At 43.2% G+C, this 21,698-nt stretch overlaps 1 protein-coding gene across 1 annotated transcript in view; it reads left to right on the forward strand.

Annotated features, from left to right (window-relative positions):
• The first annotated feature begins 19,462 nt into the window (after positions 1-19,462).
• Positions 19,463-21,698, forward strand: part of LOC106652737 (hemicentin-2-like) — a 32,743-nt gene continuing 30,507 nt past the window's right edge. The window contains exons 1-2 of the mRNA XM_023458022.1: positions 19,463-19,702; positions 19,778-19,853. Of these exons, the coding sequence (XP_023313790.1) occupies positions 19,463-19,702; positions 19,778-19,853 (316 nt within the window). The remainder of the gene's footprint in view (positions 19,703-19,777; positions 19,854-21,698) is intronic.

A 21,698-nucleotide genomic window follows, 5' to 3' on the forward strand; every position in this document is an offset into this window, starting at 1 on the left:
TATTACAAAGCGATCGGCGTCAAAAGTGTTTTTTCGTTCCGCCCTAATGATTATCCATACATATCAGGCGAAACATTCGGTCGAGTTTTTTTTTTTTTTTACGTACGTGGCGCGTTACGAGGTATAATACGTCGCGCGGGAGGCAATATAAGCCGGCAAAGTTTTTGCTGCCCGCGCACGGCAGCCTTTGAATCGAATGAAAACAGCGGCTGTATATATACAGGCGAGGCGGCGGGGGGTGGGCGGCAAAAAACTTTCTTCTCGCCCGCGCACTCGCCCCGCAGTAAAAGAAGAGTCGCGTCCCGCAAAGAAGTAGTAGAAGAAGAGGAGGTGGGTGGATGGAGGAACGAGGAAGAGAAAAAAAGCTTTTTCGCGACCGCCAAGCGCGTCCATCTCCATCCTTCAAGTATACGCGTGTATGTGTGTACGTCTATAGAACCATAACGCCATATTATCCCCCTTCGCGTATATGTATAAGCTCGAAACTCTTGCAACTCTCGAGGAGCTGCTGCCTCGAATCGCTGTGTGGGGCTTCTAATCATTTCCCGAATCCGTGCCAACAAAACGATAAACTTTACCCTCCTCCCGCGCACGAAAGTCCTTGATACGTGTATTATATATAGGTAGAACGAAATGCTGCTGCCGCTTCTATATCTAGACACGCAGTTCCTAAAAATACGCGATCTGTCCAGCGAAGAAAAGCCCCTCCGAATTTTCCGATAGAGCTCCGCGCTTCTCTGAAGTTGAAGAGGCAAGTTGTAAGATCTCAGATGTGTGAGTTTGCGCGTGTGTGTGTGTGTGTGGGAAAATGCCTTCTTTCTTTAAAGCTCGGTCAGAGAGCAAAAAAATGTCAGCCGCACGGAATTGATGCAGCTCACGCGAAGCACGCGCGCAACCACGTATTATGTATAGCTAGCTAGTATGGATGTGTGTAAAGAATGACACGGGCGACTGTCCAAAATTTAACCACGGCCAAAATCGTACGATGAATTGCAAATCGATCGAATCGCGTGGGCGTATGTATAGAATATATAGTATCTCGCACGATCAAAGACCATATCGATGGGATGATTTTTGCTTATCCGTTTCGCGTAAATAATTTTCAATACTCCATCGCGATATACGTATATGGAAAGTGGCTGTAGTGACACGTACGGATCGGTGCGTGATCGGAGGTTGAATAAAATTCAATCGAGAAAATGCTTCGCGGGATCGTTAGTCTTTTTCCAGGCGCGATATACACGTGTGTGCGTAGCGCGCGAGTCGACACAGCCGCCGCGCGAGTCGACACAGCCGCCGCGCGACTATCAAAAACAATTTTCGTTGGTTTCCCGCGCGCGCGTGTCTACATACATCTTCTTCCTGCGCACCCTCACCCTGCTTTTCACGTGCGTGCGCGGGGGGTGCCGCTCGACATTATCGTTCGAACGTCACTGATACGATCCCTGCATACGGTGGCTCGTTTTGTCTGGCCTCGTTCGTTTGCGCTCCATGTAAACCACGCAGTTTGCCATGTGTACATCGTATATCGGGATCGCGCGGCACGAGTTATGTATTGCACTCCGGCGATCGCTGCTGAGCTTCAATATTTACATATCACTCGGCGGCTTGGTAAGCGCGTAATTTTTAAAAAGGAGATGGGAATAAGGCAACTATATACCTTTGAAAACGATTTGTATATATACCAATTTAAAAAATTGTTGCCACTTGCGGATTCACAATTCTCCATCTATCGGTGCAATTCCCAAGCTCTCAATTGAATACGATTACGATAAATCGTGTTATGTTTGTGTCGTTAGAGCGAGCAATTGATGGACGCGAGTTAGAGAGACGTGTCGCTACTAGGTGGCACAAAGTAAGAAGGGTTATTCACGCGGATAAAAGTGTAAAGTATGTTAGTTAAATCGAACTGAGAAGAGAAATAATATAGTTATTTATTAATAGTAACAATTTCCTACTCCTTTCCCTAAATCTATAGGCTGTAAAAGACAGCACAAGATATTGTTATACAGTATAACGATTCCCATCCTTTCCCCGTTTGCGAGTCCGTGAAAAATTCACGGCTTTCCATAAAGCTTTGGAATGTAAAGCAAAACCACGCTAAAACAGAGTGCGCCTGTCAAACACACTTGTTCGACAGGTAAGAAGACAACCGTAGCACATCGTGCGCTACTGCACATACGTGCATCGGCTGCTACAACAGTAGACCGTAGCTCGGCCCCGGGACTTACAACAAGAGCCCGCGTACAACGAGTTATACACCAACATACACGTATGACCGCACGCAGCACACAACACACGCACAGCCGCACATACACCCATACGCGCGCATACAGTCGCGCCCGAGAAAAGAACAGAATAGAAAGAAACAATAATCTTTTTAAACAACAATCATTTATTTAACACAAGCTTTTGTCGCAATTAGCCTCGTTTTAGGGTATGTCCCAAATTTTAGCACGCCCAATGATGCAATTTGTATATATGTGGCGCCTTCAGCTTCACAAGGCAAGAGACGTCGCTCACGGCGCTGCTTGGGCCTCTCTCCAAGCAACGCTGATCGTTAGCAGCGCGAGCTGCGCGCGTCGATCGGCCGAGAGTGAGAGAAGTCGGTTGACTTTGGAGCTCGTCGTCAAAGAGCCAATTGTTCACTCTCTCGCCTCACCTGGACTATACCACACGTGTGGCAACTGAAGAAGTCCTGTTCGATTCGTCATTACTTATACTTAGTTTAATAGTTTAATAAAGTTACTGTTCTTACACGGCCGACTCGATTTTCTTCATACCCGGAGCTTACTTATACGGGCGGTGAAGGATATCCTCCAACCCGTAAATATATGATGCAATTCTTTCCCGTTCATTGCGGTAACGCGTTACAAACTCAATAAACCATGTCCTGATACCTTCTTGCTACGTTTTCTTCCATCCATACAGTTAAATTTGTTTGGTCTTTTTCAAACTTCAGATAATACACGCGATTGGTTTTATTATTGTTAGTGTCTGAAAAGTTGGACTCTTCCCAATCGTCCAAATCTTTCGGTTGCAAATTCGAGTCAACGTTTCTTTGCTCTTTTGACATCCATATTTTATCAAATTTTTTCATCCATCTATTGGAATGGTATTCAATCCAGCAATCAACCTGCAGTCACGAATCCAAACTTTATGCCGTCAGATCGACTCTTTTATGTACCTAGAACTAGTCTTTTTGTAATGCGCGAACGACGATCTCAGTCAACGCCACCTAGCGGTGACTAGTTGAACCAGTCTACCACGTTGCAATATTAATTATCAGGGGTTTAGCTTGTGTGAGGGTTTGTTGAATAATCAGTCTCAATGAACACATATAATATAACAACCAAACATATAACAACCAAATCACTATAAACATTTATATTATTATAAAACGCTTGTCGTACATTAAACTACACACAATATTGAAAGAATAATAATACAATTTGGGTTTGTAGCAAAAAATTAATCAATGGGTTAATCAATAAACATTCATACAGAGAGGCGAAAGAGAGATGGATAAATGAAGGACTGAGTTCCTCGGAGAAGGAAATTTTGACTATTTCTTTCGCTTACTTCCCTCTAACCATTGCCTCCAAATCGAGGATCTCGATCGCGCGGTACCTGCGGCCAACTGGCCGACAGCTCGCTACATCCAGCATCTCGAGCAACCAGTTTTCCGGTAGCGGTAGAAAGCAGACTCATCTGCGCCCGAGAGCACCTCATAATCGCAGCGCGTAAAAGACTCCGAGGAGTCTCACGTTGCTTATCGCTCGTTCAATCGTTTTTCACCGACTATGTGTAGCCTCGCAACTAAACGTCCCGCAACAAGATTTACGTAAATAAATTTAAAAATGAGCAACGCGACGAGACGCACACGTACGTTATACTCACAGGGACGACGTAAAAAACATAAATTCTCGCGCGCAGCCTGTAATAGAAAAAACACGAATCGCCAAGTGGTTACCGCATGTTGTACCGTATAATATACAGGCACGCGCGAGTGTGCCTGCGCTTGTATGTTGTATTATCGAGGAACCGCAGAGGTACAGCTACGGTACAGGCAGCTATTTATTTGAATAGCGAACGTGCTGCGTAATATGCTCACTTCCTTCGTTTTTTTTTTTTTTTTGCTTCTCTCTTTCACTCTTTTACTCTTGCTGCGCGCCTTAGCTCTCTTTCTCTCTCTTTCTCTGCTACATAGGTACACACACACATGAATACTCGCAGCGGCACCCACACCCCCTATCGCTGCAACCGCATGCTCTCTCTCTCTCTTTTCCATGTGCAGCGCGTACGTATACGTACATATACACGGTATATACGCGCGTATATATATGTATGTATAAAAGGCTCGCGTGAAACGACGTGCCATTACACCGTGGCGTCGCCCGAATACCAAATTCTTCCGGTATACTGTACCATAGTAGCTCTCTGTGTCTGTGTGCGTGTGTCTGCGAAAGAGAGAAAGGGAAAATCCCATTCCGGGCTTTCGCAGCGGCAGCAGCAGCAGCAGCTACGAGTTACGAATCACGCGCCCGGAATCGATCTTCCTCTCGAGCTCTCTCTCTCTGTCTCTCTCTTTCGCTCGCGAGCGCTGAGTATATATACATACGCGGGTAGTTTCAGCCTCATCCGAATTGCTGAAGACATAGAGCGAGGGAGCAAGAGAGAGAGAGAGAGAGAGGGAACAATGGATTGCATCGGAGGGACATTACCATTTACAATTAGACCGTATATAGCCATGGTGTGTGACAGAGCTTGCGCACACCTAATGAGACTTGCAAGCTCGAGCTTGCAGCAGCAGCAGCAGCCTACAACAGCTGTTACTCGATTTGTTGAAGAAACGCGAGCGAGAGAGAGACTATATAGCCGAGCCAAGTGGCGCGCATATTTCCTGCTGCACAGTCCCCACCCCAGTCAAGAGGAGGGTATAGGGCAATTTTGATTTCGAGCGCTCCTCCGCACAGAGAGAGAGAGAGAGCCTCCTTCGTCGTCGTCGTCGATGCTATTATACAACGATGAATAATAACGCCGGAACGCCTAGCTCGCTCGCGCGCGGATATGATTTAATCGCGAGCGAGAGACGCTTAAGTGAATAATACCCGTAGTAATCTGATTGCCGCCTTGGAGGTGCACAGCAGCAGCAGCAGCAGCAGCAGCAGTAGCAATAGCGGCGCGGGCAGGATAAATCGCGAGAAAAGGCCATTTGTATCAAGGAATGATATAATAAAAGGGCGCGAATTACATTAGCCGACACTTTTATATATGATATATATCTACGTGTAAATTTAAATTTATCACGTGTAAGAAAAGAAGAATATGTTGGCGCGCTTATAAATAGAGCTGAGTAATGCCGGGGGATATATATATATTCAAATGCTCCCACGCGCGTTTAATCATTTACGCGTGCGAAGAGCTTTTCTCTGTGTGTCTGTGTGTGTGTATACGTATACGTGTGCACTGATCGAAACAAAGTGTCTAGCCTACTGCAGTAGTGGCACCTTCGAGAGCCATTCAATTTCATAGTCCATCGATTTCTCCAATCCCCGCGCACGGCTGGCAAACGTCGACACGCACTTTCTCTCACCCTCTCTCTTGGGGTGTTCTATATATATACGTATTTTCTTTTTTTTTTATTCGCTAGCAGTGCTTGCATAACACCGCGCTATGTATATGCACAACGTTTGCTCGTGATGCGGATGAAAGAACATAGCTCAAATGAGCTAGATGATGTTCCGTAATCTCTCGCCACCGCGCCGCGCGTCTCCTTCCCTTCGCCTTTGACTGGATGCTAATCTTGCTGCACACACACACACAACCACACACTCACTTCTTTTCACCCATTTTAGAGCTTGATCCTCTTAGTCCTGCGCCTCCGCAGTGGCGGTAGCAGCAGACAGAGCAGCTCTTGGCGGCCGCTGCATCATGGGCAGCGGCTCTTGGCGTACTTATCTTGGCTTACGCCTGTAGAGATATATACAGTCATATACCGGGAGCATATAGACGAGAGCGAGAGAGATGGCGCGGAACCACGTGCAGATTATCTTCTTTGTGTGTGTATACAACGCTGCTACTACTTCCGCCGCCGCTACTGCCGCCGAGACGTCCCTTTTTATTTCACGAGTGATAGGTCGGAAAACATTTGTTTACATTTGCCGAGACGAGGCAGTTCTTGCGAGCTCGCGGTTAATTACGCCGGCTGTTAGATTTGAGCGACTGTCGCCTCTGCCCTCTGCCCACCTAGCGGCTATCTTCGACAGCTTGATATTGATGCCGTATCCGGCGCGCACTCACTTCTGTTTGAGCCTTTGCGCTGCGCGGACCCCTTTGTCCTTTTTAACAGTTTTTGCTAATATAATAAAGTGTTCTTAAAACTNCATTAGATAATTTTGAAAGTATGCTTAAAAACAACATGCAAGACGAAGACAGTCAAAATGAAAATGAAAGTGAAAGTGAGATTGACCCTAATTTTAATCTCCAAGATCAAATAAATAAATTGACTGAAAAGAAGTTTGAGTCGTTAGCAAGAAACTGGAGCCAGACAGTTCATAAAGAAGATAATGCTCAGAAACATATAAAAGATGCACTGGAACTTGAACTTAAATCGATAGGAACAAATGTAAAACGCGACTATAAACTTAGTTCAAGTATGAAGTACGAGCACTTTTATGACTATTTTTCGTCTGAATTAAGAGCTTGCGGACTCTTGCATGTAATTGAAAATACCAATCAGAATGAAAATGATCCAACATTTCAAGACAAACAATTCAAAGTTCGAGATATTCTCATTAATCATTTGGATAATCACTATCATGCAAAAGTAATGCATCTTAAAAATCCAAAAGAAATCATAAAGAAATTGCAAGAGTTAAAACGGTGTGAGCAAAATATAACGTCACACTCAGTACGTCAACAATTGTATAACATGAGATACATAGTTGGAAAATCAAGTGCCGCTGAGTTCGTCGAAAAGTTTGAAGAAACTGTAAGAAGTTATGAAAATACATCAGGCGCGGTACCATTTTCTGCGGAAGAAAAACGTGATGCCTTTTACAATGCAGTCATGATATCAGTACCACTCGTTCAAACAGTTAATACTGTGACTAAAAATATTCAGGGTACTGAAGCAAATTACGAGGAGCTGAAATCTCTCGTATTGCAAGATGAGGCTGAGAAAAGGCAGATCAATAACTCAGCTGAGACAATCACGACTGGGAGATCAGCGAACTTAGCCCATACAAAAGATATACGTTGCTTTGAATGTCAAGGCTTTGGACATATCGGAAAAGATTGTCCTAACTTGGGTAAAGGTATTCTCTGTTACAGTTGTAACACGTTTGGCACACACAAAAAGGAAGATTGCCCTCTGCGAAATAGATCTGGAAAAACGACTAAATACAACAATAGATCATTCAAATCAAACTCATCACGAGGCAGAGGTGCTTCTCACGCCAACAATGACGCGAAGAAGCGCAAATACCCTGACAACAGCGCGAAAGATTCTCGAGGCGGAAAGAGAGGGAGATTTGCTAACTACAACAAATCAAATAATAATAAAAGGCAATTCCAGAGTAACTCCAATCAGCAGCAGAAGGTACAAGATAAGCCCAACAGCGCTAATACAGGTAACAAAACTTTACATAATAAATTATATTGTAACAATGTCCAAATTGACTGTAGCAATAGTAAAGTAGATCCTGATTCAAATTTCAATTTCATTGCTGATTCGGGCGCGACTGAGCACTTCACTAATTCTAAATTAGTATTTTCCTCGTTGAATGAAATGGATTGTGGTGTGATTCAATGCGCAAATAAAAATGAATCGGCAAATTTAAAAACAGAGGGAGTAGGTAATGTTGTGATTCAATTATCAAATGGAAAATGTCTTACTGTAGATAATATGATTTTTGCGAAAAACTTAAAAGAAAATCTATTATCACTCCGTCGATTTGTTGAAATGGGGCTGTCTATTTATTTAGATAATAAAATCATTGATATCTTCGATCCCGTATCGGAAGAATCATTTTTAACAGGCGTGTATAGTAAGCCATATTGGTTTATAGAACTTAAAGTAAAAAAAGACAATATAAATCCTACGCACACTTACGATTTGAATAGTTTCATGGCTACTCATTTAGCAGAGTCAGACACAGACAAGGTGCGATATGTGACGCGAAGCGTCAGTGCTAAGGCTAGAAATAAAACCGCTGAAACGACGTCAATTTCAGAGGGAGATGTTGAAATGCCATTAATAGAACCACCGACTATAGTAGATAGGTGTTCGACTCCTACTCAAATTACTGAAGTTGAATTAATTACCAAAAATCAAACATCAGATCCAAAGATTGACGAGCAAAAGGAATCGCGAATTGACGAACAAAAAGATTCAAATAATAAAAAATTTGAACATTTATCTTTTGATTTTTCCATATGGGACAGGAAAGTTGTTAATCTCGATGAGTTATCAGAGTCTGAAGAGGTTGACGATGTATCTCCCTTTTCAAACAATAATAATAAATTTAACAAAAATAATAAAGCCTTATTATGGCACGTGAGATTCGGACATGCATCGCTCGATTATCTCAAAGCTCTTCAAAAGAAATTCCCGGAAAATAAAGAACTTAAAAGCGCGATCTTCGACAAAAACTCAGTAGATTGTGAAGTCTGTAAAATCGCTAACTTCAAAAAGTTGATCTTTAAGAACGTAAGAACACGAGCGAATTCTCCCTTAGAAATAATTCACGCTGATTTAATGGGTCCTATTTCTCCAGCTTCATACCCGAGAGGGTACAAATTTATTGCAGTGTTCATTGACGATTACTCGCGCCTAGCGATGGCATACCCAATGAGACATAAAAGTGAAACCGGAGACTGTTTGAATTACTTTGTTAAAAGTGCCAGAAATCTCCTACGACATGACGCAAAGGTGTGCTACTTGCGATCAGATCAAGGAACTGAATTTACTGGTGGTCACACACTAACTATACTCAATAATCTTGGTGCAGAGCTACAATTAGCCTGCCCCGATACTCCAGAACATAACGGGGTAGCCGAACGCTTTAATCAAACAATTCAACGAAAGGTTCGAGCTTATATATATGATGCGAAATTACCCGAGTATATGTGGGACTTGGCATTATCTGCAGCTGTGTACGCTTATAATCGTACACCGCATAAGTCAAATGATATGCTCACTCCATTAGACAAATTCGCTCCGCATCACAGTTTCAAAATAAGTCAATTGAAAAGGTTTGGTTGCGTTGCTTATATGAAAAAGCAGCGTAAAATAAGCAATAAATTTTCGGCTCAAGGTAGGCTTGTTATTCTAGTTGGATATACTCCAACTGGTTATCAACTTCTAAAGCCCGAAGAGGGTAAATATTACGAAAGTAGAGACGTGCGATTTAATGAAAAACTTGTTTACGGTGACCTTTACGGAAAAAATCAAATTAAAGATTTTCCACAAATTGATGAGCACATTGATAAAGAAAATTGGTTCATAAGGTTTGTGTCGGACGAAAATGAAAGTGTCAAAACACTGGCGAGTAAACGAAAAAGGCGTGGTAGACCTCCAAAAGAAAAGGTTTATGTTGAAAGTACCAATTTAATCAATGATACGAGTTTTTCTAATCCGAATATTGAAATACACCCATTAGATAAATCCAAAATTCAAATGTCTGATAATGTTTGTGCAAACTTCACATCAGATTTATTGCATCATGCTATGATGGCTGAAGTAATTTGCGACCCTATAAATTACAAAGAAGCTATGGAGTCCAAAGAAAAACACCAATGGAAAATTGCAATCAATGATGAGTTAAACTCAATGGCAAAGAACGATGTGTGGAGCATAGTAGATCGACCGACTGTGTCACAGAATGGCAGTAAAGTTAATATTATTGACTCTCGTTGGGTCTTTAAACGTAAGAAAGAATCAACCGGTGAGATGAAATTTAAAGCTCGGCTAGTAATTCGAGGGTTTAAAGATAAAAATACGTACGAGTTACGTGAAACCTATGCCCCAGTTGCTAGATTACCTTTGGTTCGAGCTGTGCTAGCAATCGCAAATAAATTCGACTTGGAAATGAGTCAGTTGGACGTTAAAACTGCCTTTTTAAATGGTGAGATAAAAGAGGAAATTTACATGGAAATACCANTAAAACTATAATTGTTCCTTTTTATTAGAACAACCTTAAACCTATCACCGGCATTAAGAGCGGAAGCACTTTTTTGCGTAGCTTCTTTAATCGCGTATTTGAAATTGCATTTTGAGATTGATGTTTTTTTTTATCGAAATATGGGGTAAATTGACTTTGGTTTATGGAACGGAAAGTAGGGCAGTTATTATTTGCATCAAACCTAAAATAATATTTATTAGAATGTATAACTTTTGAAAGATGCAAATCTTCCCCGATGAGAATTCTTAACATTAATAATAGTAACCATCATTCAAAATGTTAAAAATACAATTAAAATAATTTGTTTGTTTTTTGGCTAATTTTCTGTTAAGGTCGTGTTGAAAATATTGAGCAATGAAAATTTAATTGTTTCAAAAAATTTACACCATGTTCAAGAACTTTAGTTAAAGTAACACTACTTTCAGCCTTCGCCGCTAGATGGCTAATACCTTTATTTTCAAATCTGCAAGTGGTAAAGTCAAAATAATGGTATAAATCGCATAATAGCTGGTGGAACCAACGAACCATCTCTTGGTTCTTCCGCCTTTTGTTTTCTTCCAGCCATAGGGAAAGTGAAGTTTTACCAACTTCAAGCTTCAAATAATACACTCGACTCTGGTTTTGTTCCGTGTCTGAAAAATTGGATTCTTCCCAATCATCCAGCTCTTTTGGCTGTTTCGAGCGAAGGTTTTTCTTTTCTTTGGTTAGCCACATTTCTTGAAACTTTTTTAACCATCTGTTCGAATGATGTTCAATCCAATACTCATAATATTGGATAATATTTTTGTGCTGCAAGATGGTAGTTGCATGCACTTCATTTCGAATGGCTTCTTCTTCTTCTTTTCTAAAATCAAATTATCTGATTAATACATGCAAACAGTTACAACGGTAAATTATAATTTACGCATCAACTCGCGAGCGAAAATTTGAATTTAGCGTAAAGCAACTTGCGATGCTCGTACCTCAAGTACGACGAGCAGACGATACTAGTAATTGAGTAGCCTACGACCGATCGTCGTCGCGCCCGAATTTTCACTTCTTGTCCGAGCGTCTTACTTTAATCGTTAACCCCAGCGTGTGAAACGCACTCCTCGGTATCAAATAAAATTGAAATTTATAAAATGTATTATACAACTTAATATTCTGTAAAATTTATTTACATTTGCAAAAACAAAAAACAATAAAAATTCTGTACTTATAAAGCGTATAGTACATGTTAAATTTTTTACAAATGTATGTATTGCTCAGGGACTTGTTTGATATTACATTATGCCGTGAGATCGACTCTTTTATGTACCTAGAACTAGTCTTTTTGTAATGCGCGAACGACGATCTCAGTCGACGCCACCTAACGGTGACTAGTTGAACCAGTCTACCACGTTGCAATATTAATTATCAGGGGTTTACCTTGTGTGAGAGTTTGTTGAAAAATCAGTTTTTCAATAAACACATATAATAATAACAACCAAATCACTACACACAATATTTCAAGAATAATAATACAATTCGGGTTTGTAGCAAAAAATTAATCAATGAGTTATAATCAATAAACATTCATAGCTCGTGCCAGCTTGCGCGATGAAAAACATCGTAGACTCTAGAGTTAGCTAGTCGATTCGCTATGAATTAACGAGTTTATCGCGAATCGACAACAAACGCGTCAACAAAATTATCACGAATGGAAAAAGCCGACTCGAGATTGCTCAAATCGTGCCGAACAACGCTCGTCATTATTATTTCTAGTAATTACCCTTGCCGTTCACACCTAATCGATTCCACACTAGCTGCCTTACTCTCGCCCTCTCGATCTCTCTGTGCGCTACGACTTTCGGGCCATTAGTCTTATAGGCTTGTGCGACATCTTGCTTCGGTGCGGCTACATATACGTATATACGTAGGCGTGTGCATTGCCGGATTTTCCAGGCTCTCGGCTCGCTCTAATAGCTTCACGCTGGATTAGTTATACTCGCACGGCCCCTGCGCAGCGGCGACGAAGCGCACGCCTGATAATCGCCGGAAATTCGCAAGCTCCGTGACCAGCAACACGTTCGCATCGTATATATTTATTAGGATATTATTATGAGCTTGCAGCGTTCCGCTATTTTTTTGTTCTTGTCACTCTTTAACCCAGTTAATCGACTCTCCTCGAGAAAGAAACAATAACGACTATTTACAACGTCGAAATCCTCGAGCATCGTCGAGAAGATATATAAGTTGTTACTTCCTGCGCGCGTTACACGCAGTCGTTGAAATTTTATGCGCAAAGTTTTTCTCCGCGTGCGCTTTTGCTGCTGCTGCTGCTGCCGCCTTGGCGCTTTATCTATATATCGTAGCAAGAAACGTAACGTTTCACCGCGAGGGAAAATTTTTTTGATAAATCAGTTGGAGCGAATTATTTCAGTCGATTAAATTTTGTTTTGCCTTCAATTCTACCCAAGATAAACTTTCTTCTTCGCGTAGCTCTCTCTCTCTCTCGCGAGCGCATTTCACAACTCGAGTAACTGAATTTCAAGACTCTCCTAGTTCCGAAGCATCGCGCGCGCGTGGGTTCTCTCTCTGTCTCGTTGTGCTCGTGTATATATACACTACACGGGTAAAAGAAAGAAGAGAGAAAAAGGAGAAAGAGAAAAAGCAGGAAAAAAATAGAGACGAAGTTAACCACCCCCCGGAGGAACTTCAAAGAAGGAAAACTCCATCGTGCTCGCTCGCAACTCGCGCTTTCTCTCTCTTTCTCTCTCGAACGTCAAGCGCCGGGACTAAACTACCGTCGGCAAGCAAAATCGTGCTTAGATGTAAAAATTCCTTTGGCAAAACTCACCGGCTATAATATGTATCAAGGTGCACAGATCTTTCTTTCTCTCTCTTCTTTATGTCGTCTATCGGCGCGAGAGACGACGAGAAACACGAAGGCTCATCCATACGTATTATTATTATTATTATTACGCGAGAGGAAGTTACGCGTAGGTCGCTGGTCTGGAATATAATGCGTTGCGCATGTTGGTATACGGAAACGAGAGAGAAAAAAAAGGCGAACATGGACCCTATACGTAGGAGTGACGGATAGATAAATACTTGCTGTGCGAACCACAGAAGTCGAAAAGAAGCATAAAGGGAGAGAAAGAGAGAAGAGGGCAGCGAGGAGCAGGAGGTGGGGAAAAAAAAGTTGAGATAGAGCGAGAGAACGAAAAATAAAGGCGAAAAGCGAGGAGGAGGAGGAAAAGAGTCGGACGCGCGCGTGGACACCCCCGGGGACTACGTGCCCGGATTACGTAGTCTCGGGGCATGTGCACCGCTATACTACTACTACTACTACTACCACTGCCAGCGGTGTACAGAAGCAGGAAAAGCCCAAGCAAGAACAGGTTAACTCGACCGGCGGACTCGTGTCAGAAATTTTGAAATTTGCCCCGGGTATATACCGCTCGAGAGGGCTCGAGAGCTGCGTGTGTGTGTGTTTCTCGCTTCTTCTTCTTCTTCTGCTACTTTTTCGTTTTTCTTTTTATTTCATTCTATTTGCCCACGCCACGCGCGTTACGCGCTTTGCGCCCTTATACACACACACACACACACCTACGCGCATGAAATCCTGTATGCTGTCTCGCCGTAGCAGCTTATTTCTTATCCTATATACGTCCTCCTCCTCATCCTCCTCGGGGACATTGCCTTTCATCTTTCGCGCGCGCACATGCCACGCAGCGAGCTCGATTCGCTACTGGCTCTTTTACTCGTTTTCTCTCTCTCTCTCTCTCTTTCTTCAGCTCCGTAGTGCAGTCGGAAGGCATCGCGTCGTGTCCCGCGTGACTGTGTACATTTTACGTATTATACGCACGCAGAGACGCGGCGGCGGCGGACGCACCGCAGCAGCGTCACGCAGACAGACGCGCCTTTTTATATATGTCCTAGACGGCTGTGTAAATTGCGTAGACGTACCCGTTCGAATAACTACGCGTTCGAGCGCTTTACACAAAGGCGTGATATTTTTGAAAAATGTCATTGTTTGTGGGGAACGGGATGAATCGCGTTTTATTTTTTGCCGAGTCGAGAGAGGAAAAAAATCAAAACCCGATTTCTCGACGGATTCGCAGCGGATGAAAGTTAAATCCATAAGTTTCGGAACGCAAGAGTTCGACGAATTTATAAAGCCGATTCTGTGATGGTTCGGGGGGTGTTCACGTGTGTATGCGTGCGCGCTCCAATAAAGACTATATGCGAACTAGGTCAAAATCGCTTATAATCCCCCGGCTTTGATACACAGCTGGTAAACATAGCAGCAGCTCGGCAGGACTTCTTTCGCCTCGAATACACCACCGTGCGCCTCGTTAAAAAGAAAACGAATCGAGCGAGTATATATAGGCAGCGAGCTCTTTTTCGTGTCCACGCATAGATTATTCTACATATACGTACCCATTCGCCGCAATGTGTTCACGCATGCTGTATCAAAATTTTCGATGCTCATATACAAAGGAACGAACGAACGAACTATACGTTACACGTAGGAGAGCTTTTACATTTGCCGAGATGAAGCAGTTCTTGCAAGCTCACGGTTAATTACGCCGGCATCAAGAGAGAAAGCACTTTTTTTGTGTAGCTTCTTTAATCGCGTCTTTGAAATTGCATTTTGAGATTGGTGTTTTTTTTTTATCGAAATATGGGGTAAATTAACTTTGGTTTATGGAACGCAAAGTAGGGCAGTTATTATTTGCATCAAAATTAAAATTATATTTATTAGAATGTATGAATTTTGAAAGATGCAAATCTTCCCCGATGAGAATTATCAACATGAATAATAGCAAGCATCATTTAAAATGTTAAAAAGGCAACGTATCATTCGTACACATTTTACTTGTATGCGGAAATGCTCGTGTACAAGTTTCATGCGTACGAATGATACCTTCCCGTTATTAATACAATTAAAATAATTTGTTTGTTTTTTGGCTAATTTTCTGTTAAGGTCATGTTGAAAATATTGAGCAATGAAAATTTAATTGTTTCAAAAAATTTACACCAACTTTCAAGCACTTTAGTTAAAGTAACACTACTTTCAGCCTTCGCCGCTAGATGGCTAATATTTTTATTTTCAAATCTGCAAGTGGCAAAATCAAAATAATGGTATAAATCGCATAATATGGTATAAATTGGTGGAACCAACGAACCATCTCTTGCTTCTTCCGCCTTTTGTTTAGTTCCAGCCATAGGGAAAGTGAAGTTTTACCAATTTCAAATTTCAAATAGTACACACGATTGGTCTTGTTTCGTTCTGTGTCCGAAAAGTTGGACTCTTCCCAATCGTCTAGCTCTTTTCGCTGCAAATTCGAGCGAAGTTTTTTTTTCTTTTGGCATCCACATTTGTTTGAACTTTTTCATCCATCTATTCGTATGATATTCTATCCAGTATTCAAAATACTGGATAATGTGTTTGTGCTGCAAGATGGTACTTGCATGCACTTCATTCAGTATGGCTTCTTCTTCTTCTTTTTTAAAATCAAATTATCTGATTAATACATGTAACTGTACAACAGTAACAACGGTAAATTATAATTTACGCATCAACTCGTGAGCGAAACTTTGAATTTAGCGCAATGCAACTTGCGATGCTCGTACCTCAAGTACGACGACCAGACGACACTAGTAATTGAGTAGCCTACGACCGATCGTCGTCGCGCCCGAATTTTCACTTCTTGGCCGAGCGTCTTACTGTAATCGTTAACCCTGCGTATGAAACGCGCTCCTCGATATAAAATAAAATTGAAACGTGTATCAACTATTAAGTATATATCATAATATGTATTGTCACGTGGGACGACAATATGTATTGTCACGTCGTCCCACGTGACAGTATCAAGGTGCACAGATCATTCTTTCTCTCTTCTTTATGTCGTCTATCGGCCCGAGGGACGCGAGAGGAAGTTAGAATATAATGCGTTGCGCATGCTGGTATACGAGAGCCACCGCGACTCGTTAAAAAGAAAACGAATCGAGCGAGTATATATAGTTGGCGAGCTCTTTTTCGTGTCCACGCATAGATTTTTCTCCGCAATGTGTTCACGCATGCTGTATCAAAATTTTCGATGCTCGCATATATACACAGGAACGAACGAGCGAACGGGTATCGAGCTTGCACGCAAGCTCGCACCCTGTACGTTATACCCGGGAGAGCTTTTGAAAAAGCTTATTGAAAGCCTCTCGAGCGTTCTCGGTTTTTATTCGTGCGGTCATTCTCGTATACGCCGCGCACACGTGTGCGCGATCGCTATATACAGCGAGATGCGATTCTCGAAAGAGAAAGAAAATCAAAAGAAAAAAAAACAGCTTGGAAAAAAAAGTGACTCGTAATAATTCGAATCCGTATAATATGCGGTCGCGGTACGGAGCGCGCGCGCCGATCGCCAGATTCTGTCACACACTCCACGAATGCTCGTGGAGGAGTCTTAACTAACGGTGGGTTTTCGCCAAAATGAACTGCTCCTGGAATTCGAGCTCCTTTGTAATGTATATATACCTGTAGGTATATATCCGTGCGGGGGCTACGTTAGTTTTGGAACGAGCTCTCGGCTCTCGTCGGTACACACGTACACTCTCGCAGACACAGCCGTACCTATAGCAAACGCGCCCACTGAATCTCGCTTACACTCCTCTCTTTTTCGCTGAAAGGATGGGATTAAAATTCCAGGAGAATTCCAGGAGGTTGCCGACAGGAAGCGCTGAAAGTTTTAGTTAGCCGCTACGACCTGTATACTTGCCCTCTCTCTCTCTCTCTCTCTCTGTCTCTGCTGTATATCTATACGGGGCACACAGGGATCCGTATGTATAGGGATCGCACACTGACACACACACACACACACACATACACTTATGCCCAAAGCTCGAGTCGAAGCTCTTTTCCCACGAGAAGGTAAGAAAGCACAGCGGTACTAGCTATATACTATACACCACTGCACACCCACACATAGCACCGAGTAGTAGCTCGATGTACTGAAGAATGCAAAGACGCGCGAGTGAGCGTCGATTTCATCTACATCCCCGGAAGCGCGCCTCTATGGCATAGCTATAGCTCCTTTTCTTTCTCTCGATTCTCGACGAATTTTCTCCGTTCGATCGAGAAGGATCCCGAGGCCCGATCGCGCGCACACTCACACATATTGCCGCACGTGGCGCGGCGCGAGCTGTAAAGAATGCGCCAGCTATATAGGCAGCAGTTATAAACGCACGTACGAGCTTGCGCGCATACACTTTCGAGAGAGAGCGCGAGTATTACATATACGCAGTGGCGGCGAATTATGCTCGCGCTCGCGCGCCCTCGAGGCTTACACTCTCTCGTATACGAGTGATGAATTTGAGACACGCTCGATTTCTGCACTCGCACTACGAGCGATAGCGTAAATGGCAGTGTGTAAACTAAACGCACACTTACACACGCAGGGATATACATAATACATATAACTACTCACACGCACTCGAAAAGTTTACCATGCGTACGTGTGAGTACGTGTGTGTACGTACGTACGTACGTACGTTACGGAGCAGTAGCTCTCCGAAACCGCGAAACTAGGCGAAACGACGTTGTTTGACTTCCGCCTGAATTAACTTGGCGCCCGCGCGCGCGCACGAACACGCCTGTGTGCCGCCGTATTCCACTCGTCGTCGTTTTCGTCGTCGTCGGCGTCGTCGGCGTCGTCGTACCGTTGAAACAATGACGTGTGTATAGGCAACGCGCGACAACGATACGTTATATGTATATAATATATATACCATGTGTGTGTGTGTGTGTGGAAAGCGTAGCTGTAGTTTTCACAGCTCAAAGATTAAACAATACGTCGTCGTCGTCGCAAGCCCAAAAAGGCACGAGAGAGGATTTTTCCGGCGGTACTTGGCAGTTCGTTATGTTACATACGCAGTAGTAGGTGGCTGAGCTGTAGGGAGACGCATCCATTGTGATTTTCGCCCGAGGAATTATCGAAGAGGAGAGTTAACGAACCACACGAAACAATCGCTGCCGCGTACGCGTTCGTTTGCGACGTTGGCAATTTTTACGCGCGGCGCACAAAGCTCGACTTTTTTTTATTATATTTATAATGTGTATAGCTGCTGTATGCTCTTTTCTTCGTAGTCGTCGTCGTCGTTTCGATTTTATCACTTGCCGAGCGAAGCTTAATCGATTGCTCGCTGCGGAGATTCTTTCCTCGTACCTTCGCCTTCTTTTTTTTCTCTCTCTCTCCCTTCCTTCGCTCTTATCTTCCATTTAGCACGTTTGTATGTATATACGAGAACGTAAAACACGAGAGAGAGAGAGAGAGAGAGCTGAGGGCGAATCAAGTTCACGATCTGTGAGTGTACTCTCGCGCGGCCGGGACGGGAGAGGGGCGAGTTTTCCTATATGTATAGCCTCGCGATGCAATAAGAACGTCGACGTGTCAACCGATCCTCGAGACCTGCTTTTTTTCCTCTTCTCCTTTTCTTTTCTTTTTTTTTTTGCTTTGCTTCTGTACCAGTGTATATACACACACGTACACAAATTCAAGCTGTATATAGCCGTGTACTCTCTATCTCGAGCTTTTTTTTTTCAGCCCGAGCTTCATTCCTGCGCGCGAGCTTTCTTGCACATCGTACGGTCGACGGGCTGTTTTGCATTTTAAAAAGGTGTTGGGATCTCACTCCTTTTCTCTCTTTCTCAACAACCTCCGTATCGTATAACTCTCGCACACTCGCATACACACACACACTCGTAGAACAAGGATAGAGCGAGGAGAGGGAAAAAAAATGAATAAGTTGAGAAAATTCTATACCATTGAAATCATTTCAATCTGTGCTCGCTCGTTGAATTAAAAATGAAAAAATAAAAAGAAAGGAGGAGAACTTGAAGGGCACCACACGATGAGATTACTCAAATCAATTGCAAACCAAAGATTCTCCAACTATATGAATTTTAACGAGCCCAAGAGCACGAGATAAGGGCGAATTTCATTGTCTAGCGTGTGTATTACACAATATGTAAACACTTCGATCGATTAGACATTCACACGATGCGGTGTGCGAATTTTCGAGAGCGTGTGTACAAGCCGCCGATAATTGGTAAACCCGCTGCATATTGCATAAATTTAAAGTTTGAAATGTTTATGAATCGATCGATCGACCCTCCCGTGCTCTACTATATTCCTCCCCCTTGTAAACATGCAAATGTCAAGGGTCGACTATATACCAGTTTACGATTCCTTTACATTACCCTCTGGCACATTATTAATCGAGTTTCGATGTTTTCTTTTTTTTTTTCATTGTCGATGCTGCTGCGTCGTACAGTTCCTCCGATGCTGTGGATACCGCACCAGCTGGTGGGCGTGCCGCTGGGCTACTCGGTGACGCTCGAGTGCCACACCGAGGCCCATCCGACCTCGCTGAATTATTGGACCCGCAGCGACGACGGCGTCATGATACACGAGAGCCGCAAGTACAGGGTACTGTCGACGCCCGAGAAGCCCTCTTACAAGACCAACATGACCCTGACCATTTACGACGTCGAGGTGAGTTGTCGCGGCTCGCCCAATTTTGGCGGTAATTATTTTTAAACGACGATTTTTCGTTTGTTTGTTTTGCAGAAATCGGATTACGACAGCTACAAATGCATGGCCAAGAATCCTCGCGGAGAGACCGAGGGAACGATTCGTCTTTACGGTAAGTCCGCCGCTGCGCGCGATATACCCACTCGTATTTTGTTTTTATATCCCTTGGATGCGTACCATTATACATACGGTATGCGATATTGCACGAAAAGTACGAGGAAGCAAACATTTGTCAAGCGTCAAAATAGAATATCGTTTAGTATTCACTTCGCGATAAAATTTGTATACCGTTCCGCGCTGTGAATAACAAACAGACGCGTGCACACGATGTACTCTAGATACTCCTTTTTTTCATATTGTTCACATATTGAGAGAGAGAGAGAGAGAGAGAGAGGCAGACAATACGATTTGGGCGAAAAATAAGAGCGAAACTTGTAATCCACGCTATTTTAGTGTAAAATAAACAGGAAGAACGAAGATGGATGGGTCAATCGCGAATCCGTAATGACGCCATTTACGGACAGGGGGTGAGAGAGGAGAGCTGACAGTTTTCGAAAATCGATTCTGCCATTCAAATGGAAACGAGAGAGTCGAGCTGCTCCGCGTTAGCATAAAAAGGATTCCGCGTTAATGATGAAAAAGACCGAGCCAAAAATGACGTTGGCCATTTCCCGCTTTTCGTGCTCTACAACTCGTAGACCGAAGCCGGTCGATGGTTTCGTTCGATATCGAAATTTCTCAAAATAAAATGAATAGCTATGAACCTACACAGTCTGCAAAACTAATGGGGCAATTGTATGATGTATAACGTAATGAAACTGGCGCGTGCCTCTCTAAATTCGAGCATCAAAGCGGCAAATCTGTTCCTTATTTTTATCCATCTCTCTGGGAATATCCGCGCGCGCCGAGAACAAGGCAAATAAAATCTTCCGGCTCGTATACGCAGCGCCGGGTACAAAACACGAGACATATATATCGCGCGCACGATGCAAGGAAAGACAGAGAGAGAGAGAGAGAGAAAGTCTCTTTTTCTTGCCGAAAATTAAGTGGTAGCAGTCAGAGATATGTCAGACGAGTTTTATTAAGCGACGGTAAAAAAAAAAGGAGAGAGAGAGAGAGAAGGAGTAAAAGAAGATTTGTCGTGGCGCTCGTGCGAGCAGCCTGTATTATATATACGTATATAAATTTGTCGAGCTTTCCAGGGGGGCGAGGCTTTTCCCGAGGTTTATATTGTGCGAGAGACTCGCTCGCTCGTGCGCCGGCGATGTATATGAATTCATTATGAAGAAGCCTCTCTCTACTTTCTCTCTCTCGCGCACAAGCACACAAGACCGATAAGGACACTGGCATGCGCGCTCGAGCGAGCAATTCGAGTGCTTTTATGTACGTACCTCTGCGTCTGTCTGTCGCGATCCTTCGCTGTTCCATTATACGTTTCCTCGCACCGCGTGTATCGGCATTGCTAATTTATTCTTCCCATCTCGCATATTGTATTCATTCGATCAATCGAGCGCCGGAGATTACGTAAGCTTTTGTATACGGGGTTGTTGCATTATGCAATGAATCGTTTGCGCATGCATGTCAATCGTCGTCGTTGTCCCGACTCTTTCTTTTATTTTGACTTTACCCACCCTCCGCAGTGTCCATACTCAAACTCGGCAGAGAAACTTGCGGTTATCTCTCTCTCTCTCCATCTAGCGAGGCAACTCACCGTGTAAATGTGTATCTGTATACACAAACGCGGTGTGGATACTCGACTTTATATTTAGTTGTTGTTTATCTTAGGCCAGAGCTGTGGTTTCGTTTTGTATTCTCCGCGGTGGGCGACTAATTAAGGCACTTGGGTTATGCCGCGCGCGAGAAGCCAATATAGACAATCCGCTGTCTACCTCTTTCGCTCTCTCTCTCTCTCCCTCTCTCTCCCTTAAAGCTAAATCATCCGATTAACTTGAACTAT

The sequence above is a fragment of the Trichogramma pretiosum genome, unplaced genomic scaffold, assembly GCF_000599845.2.
Source record: "Trichogramma pretiosum strain Unisexual culture from Peru unplaced genomic scaffold, Tpre_2.0 scaffold112, whole genome shotgun sequence".
Classification (NCBI taxonomy): Eukaryota; Metazoa; Arthropoda; class Insecta; order Hymenoptera; family Trichogrammatidae; genus Trichogramma; species Trichogramma pretiosum.